Source organism: Hyla sarda, chromosome 5 (assembly GCF_029499605.1).
Source record: "Hyla sarda isolate aHylSar1 chromosome 5, aHylSar1.hap1, whole genome shotgun sequence".
In the NCBI taxonomy this organism is placed as follows: Eukaryota; Metazoa; Chordata; class Amphibia; order Anura; family Hylidae; genus Hyla; species Hyla sarda.
In genome coordinates, this window is record NC_079193.1 from 55,634,808 (window position 1) to 55,651,051 (window position 16,244).

General features: G+C 41.8%; 1 protein-coding gene across 10 annotated transcripts in view; it reads left to right on the top strand.

Moving 5' to 3' along the window:
* Positions 1 to 16,244, top strand: part of DIP2C (disco interacting protein 2 homolog C) — a 496,242-nt gene that overhangs the window by 298,927 nt on the left and 181,071 nt on the right. For all 10 annotated transcript variants that reach the window (XM_056519534.1, XM_056519533.1, XM_056519538.1 and 7 more), the window contains 2 exons: positions 4,571 to 4,768; positions 15,490 to 15,581. In XM_056519534.1, coding sequence (XP_056375509.1) covers positions 4,571 to 4,768; positions 15,490 to 15,581 — 290 coding nt within the window. The remainder of the gene's footprint in view (positions 1 to 4,570; positions 4,769 to 15,489; positions 15,582 to 16,244) is intronic.

The window sequence follows — 16,244 nt, forward strand, 5'->3', positions numbered from 1 at the left end:
TTATCACTCCTGCAGCAGCTGAAAGTGCAACTGTCACAATGAACATGCTTGTGACGCTGCACACACTGTGCACTAGGGCTTCACAAGCATATTCTAGACATACCTTTACAGGTCCGTTAGGCTGCTTTATACTTACAAAATGCAGCTGTATAATCCATCCAGGAGTCAGGCTGACAGTCGGGGAGGCGGAGCCTGGGGTCCGCTCTGCTCCGGGCTGCACTGCCTCTCTTTGCCTATGTTGCGCAGTTGATTGACACACAGGGCTCGATCACAGCTGAGCTGCACAGGGCCATTGCAAGCAGACGAGCCCTGTCTGTCAATCAACTGCGCAAAAAGAGGCGGTGTGACCCGGAGCAGAGCCTGACTCCCAGAGAGATTATGAAGCCACATTGTGTAAGTATAAAGCAGCCTAACAGACCTGTAAAGGTATGTCTAGAATATGCTTGTGAAGCCCTAGTGCACAGTGTGTGCAGCGTCACAAGCATATTCTTCATGACAGTTGCTCGTTAAAACCCACAGCTTGGACAACCCAGTGAATAGAAGCAGTAGATGATCTCTCCGTGTAGCGTAGCACAATTCCCTGCTCTGTCTCGTGTCCTCGGAGAGTATTAATAAGCGCTGCACACCTGAATCCGCCAGAATAGGCGCGCTGTCACGTTACCGCTAATTGCATCTGATCAATTTGTCAACTTTCATTAGTTCTGAAATGTGAGAGGTGCCTAAAGCCAATAACTGGTATTTGTGATCTGGCAGAACGCTAATATCATAATAATCTCCTTCTATCCCCAATAGTTTAGTCTAATTACATAGCGGAGAAAAACACCACAGTAACATTCTGTCTGCTTGCTGTCCTTTCCCAGGGTGTACATATCACTATATTTATAGGAAGTGAAAACATTTACATATTGTATGGCAGTAACCTAGTTTTTTTTTTCTTTCTTTTTTTGATGCAAATGCCTAACATTATGCTCCATGCAGAATGTATCGTCTTTATAAATACATTGGCAGAGATTTCTAAGGACTCTTCCCTCATTGCATTGTATGTCGCCAGATTCATCAGTAGGATGAACGCAGTTATTGTAGGTTAAAAACAACCCCAGGTGTGCCTTCTATTTGTTTTCGAAAACTGTGGGGAAGTATTTTGATAAATGAGTCTTGTTTGGCAAGAGTCTGAAGCCTCGCACACTTGTTACGTTACATTTGTGTGTATCTAAAAAAGTGGCAAAAGGGCTTCAAAAACACAATGGGACAGGCTTTGTAATGCAAATGCACCAGCATTCTGGCGTTATTTGTGCCAAACCCCTGTTATGTGGCTTGTGGCACCTTTATTATGTGTTTTCAACAATTTTGCACCTTGTTTGATGGATTTTGTGCTTAGTTGAAAGGTGTATGCCTTCTCTGGAAAGGGACTTGGCCTAAATGTGCCGTTGGAGACCAGAATTTTGGCACACGATTCTGGCGTAAAGTAGGCAAATTTATAGATAGTCTAAAATCATAGAATGTTGTAGAATCTTGTAAAACCTTTTTTATTGGACTACCAGTATTTTGTAGCTACAAGCTTTTGGAACAATGAAGACTTAGACTAGACAAATGCGCCAGATTTATTTGGTGATAAATTTGGTGCTTTTAAAGACTGTCTGTCTACGTTTGTATGCTCTTAGAATTAAATAATAAACTGCTTACCTTGATTCTAGGTTATATCCTTTATTACACTCCAGAGCTGTATTCACACTTCTTCTAGTTGTCATTGGAAATGGTCAACAGGCTTTTTGTTACATACATCTCTAACAGCTTAGATGAGCTCCTCTAATAGAGGAAAATAGTTTTTCCTACCAAATAAACTGTGTGCTGAGTGTGAGCAGAATTGTGTGCAGGAATAGCTCTACCCTAAAGTCTGCAGGTTTGAGAATGAAGCTCTGAAGGCTTTTATTTAGGATCAGTACAAGATACATTGATAATACACTGCTCAAAAAAATTAAGGGAACACTAAGATAACACATCCTAGATCTGAATGAATGAACTAATCGTATGAAATACTTTCTTCTTTACATAGTTGAATGTGCTGACAACAAAATCACAAAAATTATCAATGTAAATCAAATTTATCAACCCATGGAGGTCTGGATATGGAGTCACACTCAAAATCAAAGGGGAAAACCACACTACAGGCTGATCCCACTTTATGTAATGTCCTTAAAACAAGTCACAATGAGGCTCAGTATTGTGTGTGGCCTCCACGTGCCCGTATGACCTCCCTACAATGCCTGGGCATGCTCCTGATGAGGTGACGAATGGTCTCCTGAGGGATGTCCTCCCAGACCTGGACTAAAGCATCCGCCAACTCCTGGACAATCTGTGGTACAATGTGGCGTTGGTGGATGGAGCGAGACATGATGTCCCAGATGTGCTCAATCGGATTCAGGTCTGGGGAACGGGCGGGCCAGTCCATAGCATCAATGCTTTCCCCTTGCAGGAACTGCTGACACACTCCAGCCACATGAGGTCTAGCATTGTCTTGCATTAGGAGGAACCCAGGGCCAACCGCACCAGCATATGGTCTCACAAGGGATCTGAGGATCTCTGGCAAGCACATGGAGGGCTGTGTGGCCCTCCCAAAGAAATGCCACCCCACACCATTACTGACCCACTGCCAAACTGGTCATACTGGAGGATGTTGCAGGCAGCAGAACATTCTCCACGGCGTCTTCAGATTCTGTCACGTCTGTCACATGTGCTCAGTGGGAACCTGCTTTAATCTGTGAGGAGCACAGGGTGCCAGTGGCGAATTTGCCAATCTTGGTGTTCTCTGGCAAATGCCAAACGTCCTGAACGGTGTTGGGCTGTAAGCACAACCCCCACCTGTGGACGGCAGGCCCTCATACCACCCTCATGGAGTCTGTTTCTGACCGTTTGAGTGGACACATGCACATTTGTGGCCTGCTGGAGGTCATTTTGCCGGGCTCTGGCAGTGCTCCTCCTTGCACAAAGGCGGAGGTAGCGGTCCTGCTGCTGGGTTGTTGCCCTCCTATGACCTCCTCCACGTCTCCTGATGTACTGGCCTGTCTCCTGATAGCGCCTCCATGCTCTGGACACTACGCTGACAGACACAGCAAACCTTCTTGCCACAGCTCGCATTGATGTACCATCCTGGATGAGCTGCACTACCTGAGCCACTTGTGTGGGTTGTAGACTCCGTCTCATGCTACCACTAGAGTGAAAGCACCGGCAGCATTCAAAAGTGACCAAAACATCAGCCAGGAAGCATAGGAACTGAGAAGTGATCTGTGGTCACCACCTGCAGAACCACTCCTTTATTGGGGGTGTCTTGCTAATTGCCTATAATTTCCACCTGTTGTCTGTTCCATTTGCACAACAGCATGCGAAATTGATTGTCAATCAGTGTTGCTTCTTGAGTGGACAGTGGGATTTCACAGAAGTGTCATTGACTTGGAGTTACATTGTGTTGTTTAAGTGTTCCCTTTATTCTTTTGAGCAGTGTATGATGTGTGTATTGAAATGTTTCATATTAATCTTTTATACATTTTTTTTCCTTTATTTAGCTTATTATTCAAAATACTAAATTTTTTAATCAATACAATTATTTGAATGACAAGTTTTTTTTTAATCTTAAATATTTTATATACAGTAAACTGCAATGTAAGATCAAATGCCAATTCCATATGCAATGTTGAAGATCAGATGCCGATTACGTAATTTCGCATAGGCTGTTAGGTCACATGACAGTGGTATGGAAATAAACTTCTGTTTCTGCAAGCAGTCAGCTTACAAATGTACAAATTATCATATGTAATTGGGAGTTTCAAAATAACATCTTGCGGCACCGCTGATAGTCCAGATTGTTTTCCAGAACACCACAGAGGCTATGTAGTATTTATCCACAATAATGCAGTTCCCTATTAAAATGTTTAAAGAGCAACATCACCTATTCCAGCGCCTTGATGAAAATGTACATCAATTGCCGCAACATGACATATTTGTCATGATCTTGCAGGTTCATTGACAGACATTCTCCTTACACACCTGTCAGGATCAGAGAAAACACTGATCCCTTCAGTATAACAATGATCACTATACTCATCACCATCGGAAATAAAACATTGTTGACTCTCTTGTCTATTGATATGAGTGTCAAGGAGTTAGGCTCTTCAGGTTAGGTGCATGAAGGGACCAGTATTAGGTTTCCCCAAGTTTCCGCTATGATTGACAGCTCTAGCATCCAGTCAGGTCAAGAACTGAGCCTTTCGGGCATGTAGGGAGAAGAGACAGCCTCTTTGGCACTTGCCATGATTTTAAACAATTTTTTTCTTTTCATGCACGTTGAATGAGCAAGACACCAAGTATGGTGCAAAAAAAAAAAAATGTGTTCCTAGAGCCCAATATAATCTGGTCCTGAAGGGGCGTAAAATGGCTAAACCACAACATAAAGAAGTCCATAAAGAAATAAATATAATTAAATCTACAATGTGTTGCAGTGGCTTACATTCTTGTTGCACAGGAGAGTATTTTCTCTTGTATTAATGCTAAATCTGTCATTATATTTTCTATGAAGTTCAACAGCCTGACCCAAACCAGCCAAAACCAGAAGGAGCGCAGATGTTAGCCATGCGAGGAGAGCAGTTGGGAGTAGTCACAAACTGGCCGCCTTCATTAGAAGCAGCACTACAGCGATGGGGAACCATATCACCTAAAGCGCCCTGCCTTACCACTATGGATACAAATGGAAAACCACTCTACATATTGACATATGGTAAGAGTCTGGATTTGTGTTGACTCGCACAGTTTGGGGGAAAGAAAAGATCAAAGTTGTTTAACATCATTGAATGTTATGAAACCAGATGAAGGGTCTATTTCTTTGGAACATAAACGAAGAACAGATGGACAGATAAGGTGAACACCAAAGGCTAGTCTTAACTAAAGGGTGTGGAAGTTGTGGAGTGACTTTTGCACACAAATTAATCAGTTAAAAGGAATATAATGAAGGTAATGTCACTGTGATGAATGACTTTACTGCTGTGGCTTTCGTATACATTCTGACATTCATACATTTTTAAATGCATTTTAGTTAATATTATTTGTCCATATTGCAATTACAATGTGCAATTCATGGTTTGGCTTGTCAGGTATGGTGGGGACCCTGTGTCAGTGGTCAGGAAAGAAGGGGGACCATGCATCAATGATTAGGAAAGAAGGTCTAATGATGGTCTGAAAAGTGAGGGCCATGTGTCAGTGGTCAAGAAACGAGGGGGGCAATGTGTCAGTGGTCAAAAAAGGTGGGTGACCATATGTGAATGGCTAGGAAAGAAGAGGGACCATGCATCAATGATCAAGAATGGAGGTCTAATGATGATCTGGAAAGGAGGTGCCCATGCGTCAGTGGTTAAGAAAAGAAGATATGATATATCTGTCAGTGGTCGAGAAAGATGGGTGGCCATGTGTTAATGGATGAAAGGTAGCGAACATGTGTCAGTGGTCAAGAAAGGATGAGCAGCATGTGTCAATGGTTGGGAAAGGTGGGTGGCCATGTGTCAATGGTCAGAAAAGTAAGGGGCCCATGTGTCAATTACACTATTTATATTTTAAGTTCTCTGTTTATGCCCTCAGCCCTAAGCTTTCTCACAAGAGTGCAAAAAGTAATGCTTCCTTAAAGAGAATGTTTGGTGAAAACTACAGTTTTTTCATTGTGATAATTTCTTGTGGAGATTTTGGGATACTTACCCATTATTAACCAATGCAAGCACCAGGATTACCATCGGGATTATTAGCGCCGTATTACCGGAGATTACATCACCGAGGCCCTTAGCAAATGCGATGCCAAGTGCTTTTGAGTCTGAAATTTCTGAAACACAAAAGATGCACGGGGGACATCATTTCACAATGCAGATAGGCTTTAAAGGGGTGCTCCTGCCAAAGACATCTTATCCCCTCTCCAAAGGATAGGGTATAAGATGTGTGATTGTGGGGGGCCGCTGCTTGGACTCCCCGTGATCTCCGTGCAGCATCGGCATTCTATGCTGGGCTGCTGCTCCAGTCTTGGAAACCTCTGTGTTTCCGGGACTGGAGATGTGACGTCACGCCCTCTCCATTCATGTCTATGGGAAGGGGCATGGCGTGGTGTCACTTCTCCAGTCCCGGAAACGCATGCTGCACGGAGATCAAAGGATAGGGGATAAGATGTCTGATCATGGGGGGGTCTGCTGCTGGGACACCCCGCGATCAGACATCTTATCCCCTATCTTTTGGATAGGGGATAAGATGTATTTGGCCATAATACCCCTTTAAATACTATGGCCTCAACATCTTTACAACAACGTATACCAAGAAGAAGAATCTGTTGCACCGCGTACTGTGTAAAATAAGTACACAATAATCCATTGAGATGTTTACAAAAATACAGAAATTACAGCCAGTGTAGCGCATAAAGTTAATAATTTAGGTACGTTTTTTACAATAAGGGTAGCTGCAGATCCACAATATAATACATAAAGGGATGGCAAAATAGATGCCTCAATATATTCAAATAGGTGAAGATATAACATCCGTAATCTACGGTAATCTTTTGTAATAAAGTGACTAGTGCCAAGAGTAACAACCCACCTAATCAGATTACATCTAGTGCAAAAATTACCATCCTAAATTGTTTCCTCATATAAAGTGACAAATACCAGGACATGCAGCTCACCCATATTGCGATAGCGCTGTGTGCTGGACCCCGAGCGCACTTTCATTGCTTCCTCAGGATGCTCATATAGATGTCATCCAGGGTCATGTAGATGTCATTGTGGTCACTTCTGATGTATCCCATCACCCTAAATCCTCTTCCCATTTATATATATATATATATTTATAGTGGCTTGACTATCATGTTTGCAAATAATCTGGAGATTATACCAGTGCCCTAGATGTAAGTTCCATTTATGAGGAACAAGTTGGCAGCAGTGGTGTCACCAGGGGTATGTCCCAGTTCTTTTGGCATGGCATTAAGTAATATTTGCAGTCATATGAGTCCTCCCATTTTGTCAGTTCCCCATGGTGCCCCAGGTATCTCCCAGAGTGTATCGATCTACCTTAAAGGTCTGAGGAGTAAAGAAACCGCTGATTGAAGTTGGAGGTTTTGGTTATTTTACACCCACAGTTTTCTGCTTTCAATTTAATCTTCTTACAACAGTTTTTTTTTATCCCTTTGGTATAAAAATAATCAATATTTAACTCCTTAGATAATTAAAACTTACTGAATTTTTGTTGAAAACATTTTTTATACTATTTGTCTAAATCATAGCTAAACTTTACAGTGAACGCTTTCTACTCTGTGTGATTCCAGTTCAAAGCTTCTCTTACAAACTACTGTAAGTCCCTCTGGAATTAATATTAAGGGTTCTTTCTGCTCTCAGAGCCTTTGTGTATTCTTGTGTAATCTGTAAATGAGTACTTCAGCTGTAACTAAAGATAAATTAAGGGGGTTTTCCCATTAATATAAATATGTCTACTGATGCATTATTTGTAAGTAAATATATTTCAAATGTACAAGCATTTTTAAGAAACTACTGTTCACTAATAACCAATGTGCCTGCTCTGCTTTGATAACCTGTTGCCCTGGTTATGTCCACCTTATGGATTATACTAAGGTGGTCACGCATGCTCAGTTTGGCTGTAGTTTCTTGGTCTCAGTCCTGGAGGTATTGGTAGTTAGTCCCCACTGGGCATGCAGTGGGGGATTGTGGGAGAAAATACTGTGTATTTATCCACAGTGGATTGCAGTATCAGGCCAGTAGATGAGATTTAAAGCAGAGGTATAAGCAGGGGAGTTTTATAGGGGTTATCTAGGTAACAAGTGTCTGATGGTAGAGGCCAAAGCTCTCTGAGGTAAAAGACAAGCTCCATTCTGGACATAGCAGGGGGTCCCAAGGGTTGGACAACCCCCTTGTGATCTCCATAATGGGTCCCCGTCTCTTACCTCGGAGAGTTTTGGGCCGTACCGTCCAAGATGACCTGTTCTCAAGAGTAAAGTCTCTCTTAGCCAATTACCTGCTAAAGCGGGACATGGCTGGGGCTGATAATTGATGGAGCTGGCATTTACTCCCAAGAGCAGTTTGTCTTAAAAGGTGGGGGCTAAAGTTCTCTAAAGTAAGAGATGGGGCCCCACCTCAGTGTTGAAAAGGTGGAATCAACAGGGAAACTGGAGCAAAATCAGTTGGCAAAACATAAGTGAAAAAGTAAGATATTTGGAAGAGCCCTAAGGTTTCTTTGTACTCCCTTGGGTATTTGCCAACATTACAGGCACTAGTTGCTTTAAAAGAACACTCACCAGAAATCCTTCATTGTATTTGTTGCTGAGCTCTGAAAAAGCACTTAGTAAATTGGTTCTAAATTGGAGCACTTAATGGCCGACACTATGATCCAGTCTGGCTGTCTGCAGATGATAATTTCTAAAAATTGCTCTAGTGATTTGTTGTGTGATCAGACGGTGCAAACACCCATAACGTGACATGAAATGCAATTTTCCTGGCAATAATAAATACAGCGCCTGAGCAATCTCATATTCATTTTCTCCTTACTTGTTGTGCTGATGATTTTATTATATTGGAATTAGTGTTTGTAACCTTGTAGATATCTTAGTCATATGTACTGTATTTATAGACCAATAGATTTATACAGTATTGAATGAACAGTCCCTAGCAAATCCCAATCCAAGGTTCATACTGTATATAGCAACAGTTGTTATTTTTACTTATTTGTATTACGGTAATATGATTTTTTTTTTTTTGTATTCCCAAACCACAGTATCATAAAACACGTTTAGGATCCCTTATTGCGTGGTGTATGATTCACTGTGAAATGCTTCAGCAATTTAAAGAAATCCTACTGTTATCATAGGCCAGGAACAGGGTTGCTTCTCTTTAGTTACCTTTTTTGGAGAGTTTAAGCCAGTCAATCTTTTTGTCTTCGGTTGGGTTCACATATATCTGGCAATCCGGTTCAGTGAACCCTGCCTAAAACTGGTCGCAACTGATGCCACAACCGATGGCAAAGTACATAATTTGGCATCAGTTGTCTAGGGTCCAGCTGTCATTATTTTTACAGGCCGGAAGGGGGAAATGAGTCAAGATGTGAACTGTCTTATTCGTATGAACGTGATCAGTTTTCCTTCATCGCTTTTCTACAGCGCAGGAGGAAATTACTGCCAATATACAGTGGGGCACTTGAAATCCATGACCTGTCTTAGTAGCTGTGTATGAAAAGTAATAAAGGGTTCACTGAGGTTTTGCTTTAACCTATTTGATATAACTTTTAGTGGTCAGATGTTGGATGTAATGTTGGAGTTTTATAGTTTTTGAAAAATGTTTTATACCCTAGCTAGGTGTTGCCTTTCATGGGACATTCTTTAATTTATTATTTATTTTTTTATTAACTTGTACCATGAAAAAAATACATTTGTGTAGAGAATTTCAGGGTTGCTAAATTAATTTTTTATTCATGTAATTTTTATTTTTTTTTACATTTTCTTGACTCTCAACTATTTGGTTGGAATGTTTGGTTGTCTCCTGCCATAGTAAATCTTTGGCAAATAAACTTTGAAGATCTTGTTGATTCGCCTGAACTCAATGTTTACATTTGAAGCTAAAAGGCAAATCTTATTAGCGGGTCTTGCACTCCTACATCCCCTCTGTTAGCTGACTGCCTTGCCCCCTGGGCTGCAAAAAATATACTGCTCAAAAAAAATAAAGGGAACACTAAGATAACACATCCTAGATCTGAATGAATGAACTAATCGTATGAAATACCGTACTTTAGTCTTTACATAGTTGAATGTGCTGACAACAAAATCACACAAAAATTATCAATGGAAATCAAATTTATTAAAGGGGTTATCCAGGAAAAAACTTTTATATATATATATATATATATATATATATATATATATATATATATATATATAAATATATATATATATATATATATATATATATATATCAACTGGCTCCAGAAAGTTAAACAGATTTGTAAATCACTTCTATTAAAAAATCTTAATCCTTTCAGTACTTATGAGCTGCTGAAGTTGAGTTGTTGTTTTCTGTGTAAGTGCTCTCGGACGACACGTGTCTTGGGAACCGCCCAGTTTAGAAGCAAATCCCCATAGCAAACCTCTTCTACTCTGTGCAGTTCCCGAGACAAGAAGAGATGTCAGCAGAGAGCACTGTTGTCAGACAGAAAACAACAACTCAACTTCAGCAGCTGATAATTATTGAAAGGATTAAGATTTTTTAATAGAAGTAATTTACAAATCTGTTTAACTTTCTGGATCCAGTTGATATCTAAAAAAAAAAAAATTTTTTTGAAATACCCCTTTTACCCATGGAGGTCTGAATATGGAGTCTCAAAGTGGAAAACCCCACTACAGGCTGATCCAACTTTGATGTAATGTCCTTAAAACAAGTCAAAATGAGGCGCAGTTGTGTGTGTGGCCTCCATGTGCCTGTATGACCTCCCTACAACGCCTGGGCATGCTCCAGATAGGTGGCAGATGGTCTCCTGAGGGATGTCCTCCCAGACCTGGACTAAAGCATCCACCAACTCCTGGACAGTCTGTGGATGGAGCGAGACATGATCTCCCAGATGTGCTCAATCGGATTCAGGTCTGGGGAACGGGCGGGCCAGTCCATAGCATCAATGCCTTCCTCTTGCAGGAACTGCTGACACACTCCAGCCACATGAGATCTAGCATTGTCTTGCATTAGGAAGAACCCAGGGCCAACCACACCAGCATATGTTCTCACAAGGGATCTGAGGATCTCATCTCGGAACCTAATGGCAGTCAGGCTACCTCTGGCAAGCACATGGTATACTATGCGGCCCCCCAAAGAAATGCCACCCCACACCATTACTGACCCACTGCCAAACCAGTCATGCTGGAGGATGTTACAGGCAGCAGAACGTTCTCCACGGCGTCTCCAGACTCTGTCATGTCTGTCACATGTGCTCAGTGAGCCTGCTTTCATCCGTGAAGAGCACAGGGTGCCAGTGGCGAATTTGCCAATCTTGGTGTTCTCTGGCAAATGCAAAACATCCTGCACGGTGTTGGGCTGTAAGCACAACCCCCTCCTGTGGATGTTGGGCCCTCATACAATCCTCATGAAGTCTGTTTCTGACCATTGGAGTGGACACATGCACATTTGTGGCTTGCTGGAGGTCATTTTGCAGGGCTCTGGCAGTGCTTCTCATGCTCCTCCTTGCACAAAGGCGGAGGTTGTGGTCCTGCTGCTGGGTTGTTGCCCTCCTACTGCCTCCTCCACGTCCCCTGATGTACTGGCCTGTCTCCTGGTAGCACCTCCATGCTCTGGACACTACGCTGACAGACACAGCAAACCTTCTTGCCACAGCTCGCATTGATGTGCCATCCTGGATGAACTGCACTACCTGAGCCCCTTGTGTGAATTGTAGACTCAGTCTCATGCTTCCACTAGAGTGAAATCACCTCCAGCATTCAAAAGTGATGAAAACATCAGCCAGGAAGCATAGGAACTGAGAAGTGGTCTGTGGTCACCACCTTCAGAACCACTCCTTTATTGGGGGTGTCTTGCTAATTGCCTATAATTTCCACCTGTTGTCTGATCCATTTGCACAACAGCATGTGAAATTGATTGTCAATCAGTGTTGCTTCCTGAGTGGACAGTGTGATTTCACAGAAGTGTCATTGACTTGGAGTTACATTGTGTTGTTTAAGTGTTACCTTTATTTTTTGAGCAGTTTATATAAGAAAATAAAAGTGTATATTTAATTTGCCTTGTGGTCATGGAGTTAGTTACTCATTAATCATTAACACACTTTCTCATGGAAACAGGCGGATTGAATATTCAAAGAAAAAAACTCTCTTACTATAACAAGGCTGTATAAGAAATAGTGATTGAATAATTTACTCATAGATCATTGCAGAATGGCTTTAGAGTTTTTCCTTTTCATTGAAATTTAAGTGTTCCAGTCATTAAAAAAAAAATTTGAATTGTCAAAAGTTTTGATCGGTCAGGGTCTTGGTGCTGAGACCCCCCACCGATCATTAGAATAAGCAGGTGAAGGGCGCGATCCAGATGTTTCAAAACTAAAGTTTCTAGCTTGCCTGGACAGTGGTTGACATTCTCAGACCTCTGTCCCCAAACTGATGACCCCTCATTTTCAGATCTCCGTTGCCAAACCAGTGACCTCTTATTCTCAGATTTCTTTCCCCAAACTGGTCACCCCTCATTCTTAGTTCTTGGTTCCCAAACTGGTGACCCCTATTCTTCGATATCTGTTCCCAACTGGTGATTCTTCATTCTTAGATCTTCATCCCCAAGCTGTTAGCCCCTCGTTACTGAGGGGGGGTTACTGGGGGGGATTTATCAAAACCTGTGCAGATGAGAAGCAACCAATCAGCAACCAATCAGATCGTTTCTTCTTTAATTTCTCAGAAACATTTTTTAAAATTTAAGACATCTGATTGGTTGCTATAAGCAACTGGTCAACAGGTTTTTGATAAATCTCTTCCAATATCTTTGAACATTCTGATATCAAAACTGATATAAACAGTAATAAAAAATGCAATTATGTATTCACTTTCTGACAAGGGTCTATTTTTCTCAGGCTGTCAGCTAAAAACAACTTGTATCAGAAACTTCATGTTCCTTTCAAGAGTTATATATTGCTTTGACCTGTCAGTGGATTACATCCAGACCCAGGCTTAATTCTTACAGCCTGACAAGAACAGATATATCGCAATATAAACATCTTTCTTTGACTTTTAGGTTTGCCATGCATTTCTCTTTTTGCTTTATTTAGCTTAACACATATTTTTAGGTCTTATTTTCCATTTCCTGCGCCCCTTAAAAGTATCTATTCCATGTAATATGCCATGTGCAAATTTGTATTTTAGAGCTGCTCTTCCTACTTTAATTGGGAAGGGCAAAGAGTTGTAACTATTATGGACAGGGGCGGACAACACTCAGGGCTGCCGGACCAAATAAAGCAAGGGCCCCCAGTCAGCCCCTGGCCACACCTCTGCCCCGCCCCATTCTCTGAGGCTTGTTTTTTTGCTCCACCAATTGTACTTTGTCATTACATCACTCATTTTACCATAAAATCTATGGCGAAAGCAAATAAAAATATTTGTGGGTCGAATTTTCTTTTTAAAACAGCGCAGTTTGCAAATTCTGGAGGGGTTTGTTACTACACAAAAATGACACGTTATCTTTATGATAATAGTATATTATTACACGGATAACCAAATTATATAGGTTTTGTTTTACCTTTTTTTATCACCTTTTGTTCGCAAACACTAACCAATGCTGTACTATAGCACAACATTCATCAGTGTTATTAGCGTTCTACTTATACAGGCTGCCTATACTTGGAGCGCCGATCGGACGACACTGAGCCAGGTAGGGCCTCTTCAGCTTTCCTCTCAGCTGATTGGGACCCTGCGATTTTGCTGCAGTGGTCCTGATCAGATTTAGACACAGCCATCATCTTTGATAGCGGTGTCCAAAGGTTTAATTTCAGACAACAGCCGGATCGGTGATGTCTGGCATTAGCTGATGGTTCCGGCTAATGATTTATACAACACAGTGGGAGCAGACACTGTGCGTACATGTATGCCGTGCATCCCTAGGGTACGTTCACACCTACAGGATCTGCTGCATATTTTGTGCAGCTGATTTTGCTACCCATTGAAGCTAATGAGTAACAACATCAGCTGCACAAAATATGCAGCAGATCCTGTACGTGGGAATGTACCCTTAAGGGGTTAATAATAAGTAAACAAGCAGTGTGTCCACATGTTGTGGCCTCAGCGGGGGGTCTCTTTCCCTCCTCCAGTGTCCACAGGTCACAAACAGGTTGCATCACCAGAACAATTTTTTGAAAAATTGTGGCAAAAATAGCACGGTTTTACCGGGATTTCAAAAATTGCGGTAAAACAATGCCATTTTTGTCCGTGATTGTTCACAAATAATTTTTGGTAATGCGACCTGTTGGTGACCTGTGGACATGGGAGGAGGGAAAGTGTCCCCACTGGGCTGCTACTTTACACACACCCCACCCCCAGGTTATACTGCTGATCAGAGGGGAAAGAGGCAGCACACAGGGACATTACTCACCCTCACATGAAGCGCCCGCTCTGTGGTGTTCCCGGTAGGCCTGTCAGCTCTTCCTGTGCTGGGGGGGGGGGGGGGGAGCCATCAATCAGGTTCCTTTCATCCCTATTTATTTACATAGAAAAGAACATAGAAAGTAGAGCTTGTCTGACTAGGGATCTGGGACAAGTGTCCTGGAGGCTCAGCAGCTGCGGCGGCCCTTTACCTGGCCGGGCCCTTGGACCACGTCCGAATGGACCAGCCAGTCAGTCCGCCCCTGATTATGAAGTGATGGCAACATGTCCTGTAGTAACTGAGTCACCCAACATGCATAAAAGCATACGCTTTCTCCTACCTCCTCTCTCACCCACACGATATGCATGTTTGCCCTAGAAATTAGAAAGACCCCCCCCAATTTAATTTTTGCTATGTAGTTTTCAGGGACAGCCTGGGAGAAGTCAAATATGGAATAAAGTGTGATATAAATTTTTATTTAATTAAATTATAAAATTTAAGTACAAATTAGATTTTTTTGCAATGTTTTTTATAGAATACATATTTCCAGTGGCAGTAGACATTGTGTGTAGCAAGAATATTTGTCGCAGGCTATATATTAATGCAGTCCATGCACAACTGCTCCTGGCATGTTTCCAGATACAGCAGAGCTGGATTACAAAGTAGTATTTTGTCATACATATTGTGTTATGCTGTATTTAGGAGAGGGGGGGGGGGTCATTCTATCCCGACATTATTAATTACAACTCTAAATAGATAACTGTCACATTTAGCTCTTCTTCATCTGTAAATCTTCTTTTAAAATAAGACATCTTTTATGAATTACTGATCCTCCTGCAAGGATTCTTTGACTTTTCTCAACAAACTCAGGGAAAGGAAATAGTAACTGTTTGCTAAATTTTCAACAGAATTTTTCCGACGGATTCTGCTCAGAAATTCTATTGTGTGAACATGGCCTGAGACTGAGACCTTATGTGAAATAAATAAATAAATACTACATTTTCTTTTAATATTTCATATTTGCCTCCGCTTTTCCGTCTGTTTTGAGCCCCCCCCCCCATTTCTCAGAAATAAGTAATTTATAGCTCATTTTATTTAATAAATATATCATGTGAAGCCCGAGCGAACACAGGAAAGAATGATAAAGAATGATCTGGAAAAAGTTAAAGAAGACAAAGTTGGTGTTACCTTGAATAAGACTTGTTGGCTGCTCAAGAACAAAAAAATTTAAGACAATTTCCTAAGTGAACGGTCTTAAGAAAGAGTCCTATTTTGAGAAATGCTGTACTGTCAGGCATCATTTTGGTTTTACATTTGGATAGAAATATGATTCTAATAATTATTTTTTTAACAGGAAAACTATGGACTAGAAGTATGAAGGTTGCCTACAATATATTACATAAACTGGGAACTAAACAGGAGCCGATGGTCAGGCCTGGAGACAGGGTAACGTTTTGTACTATGTTCTCTTGTTAGTTGATTCAAACTGTGTTTACAACCAGGAGGGTGCCTCCAGCTGTTGCAAAACTACAACTGTCAGCATGACCGGACAGTCAACAGCTGATTAAAACTGCCTCGTGAAAAAATACTGGCGCACATGCCTTGCACCACATTTTCAATGTGATTTAGACCGTTTTGTGCCTTCCATAACAAGGGGGTAAGGCTTTTTGCGTGTGGCCTAGTTATAGTAAGTGTGGGTTAAAGGGGTTCTCCACCATAAGGTGATGTTAGCACCTACCTGCCACTCAGTAATGGACATGCTTAGGAAGGATCTGCGCTTGTCTTTGGGTTAAATGGCTGTTGTGAGATTACCATAAAGCTGTGGACAGGGCCAGATTAAGGCTGCCTGGAAGACGGAGCACTTCCAAATGATGCCCCCCCCCCCGACAGTTCCCCCACATTAAGTGCAGTATAGTTCCCCCGCATTAGGAGCAGTATAGTTCCCCCGCATTAGGTTGTAGTTCCCCCGCATTAGGTTGTAGTTCCCCCGTATTAGGTGCAGTATAAGTCCCCGCATTAGGTACAGTATAAGTCCCCGCATTAAGTGTGCAGCACAGTTCCCCGCACATTAGGGGTGCAGTACAGTTCCCCCCCCATATTAAGGGTGCA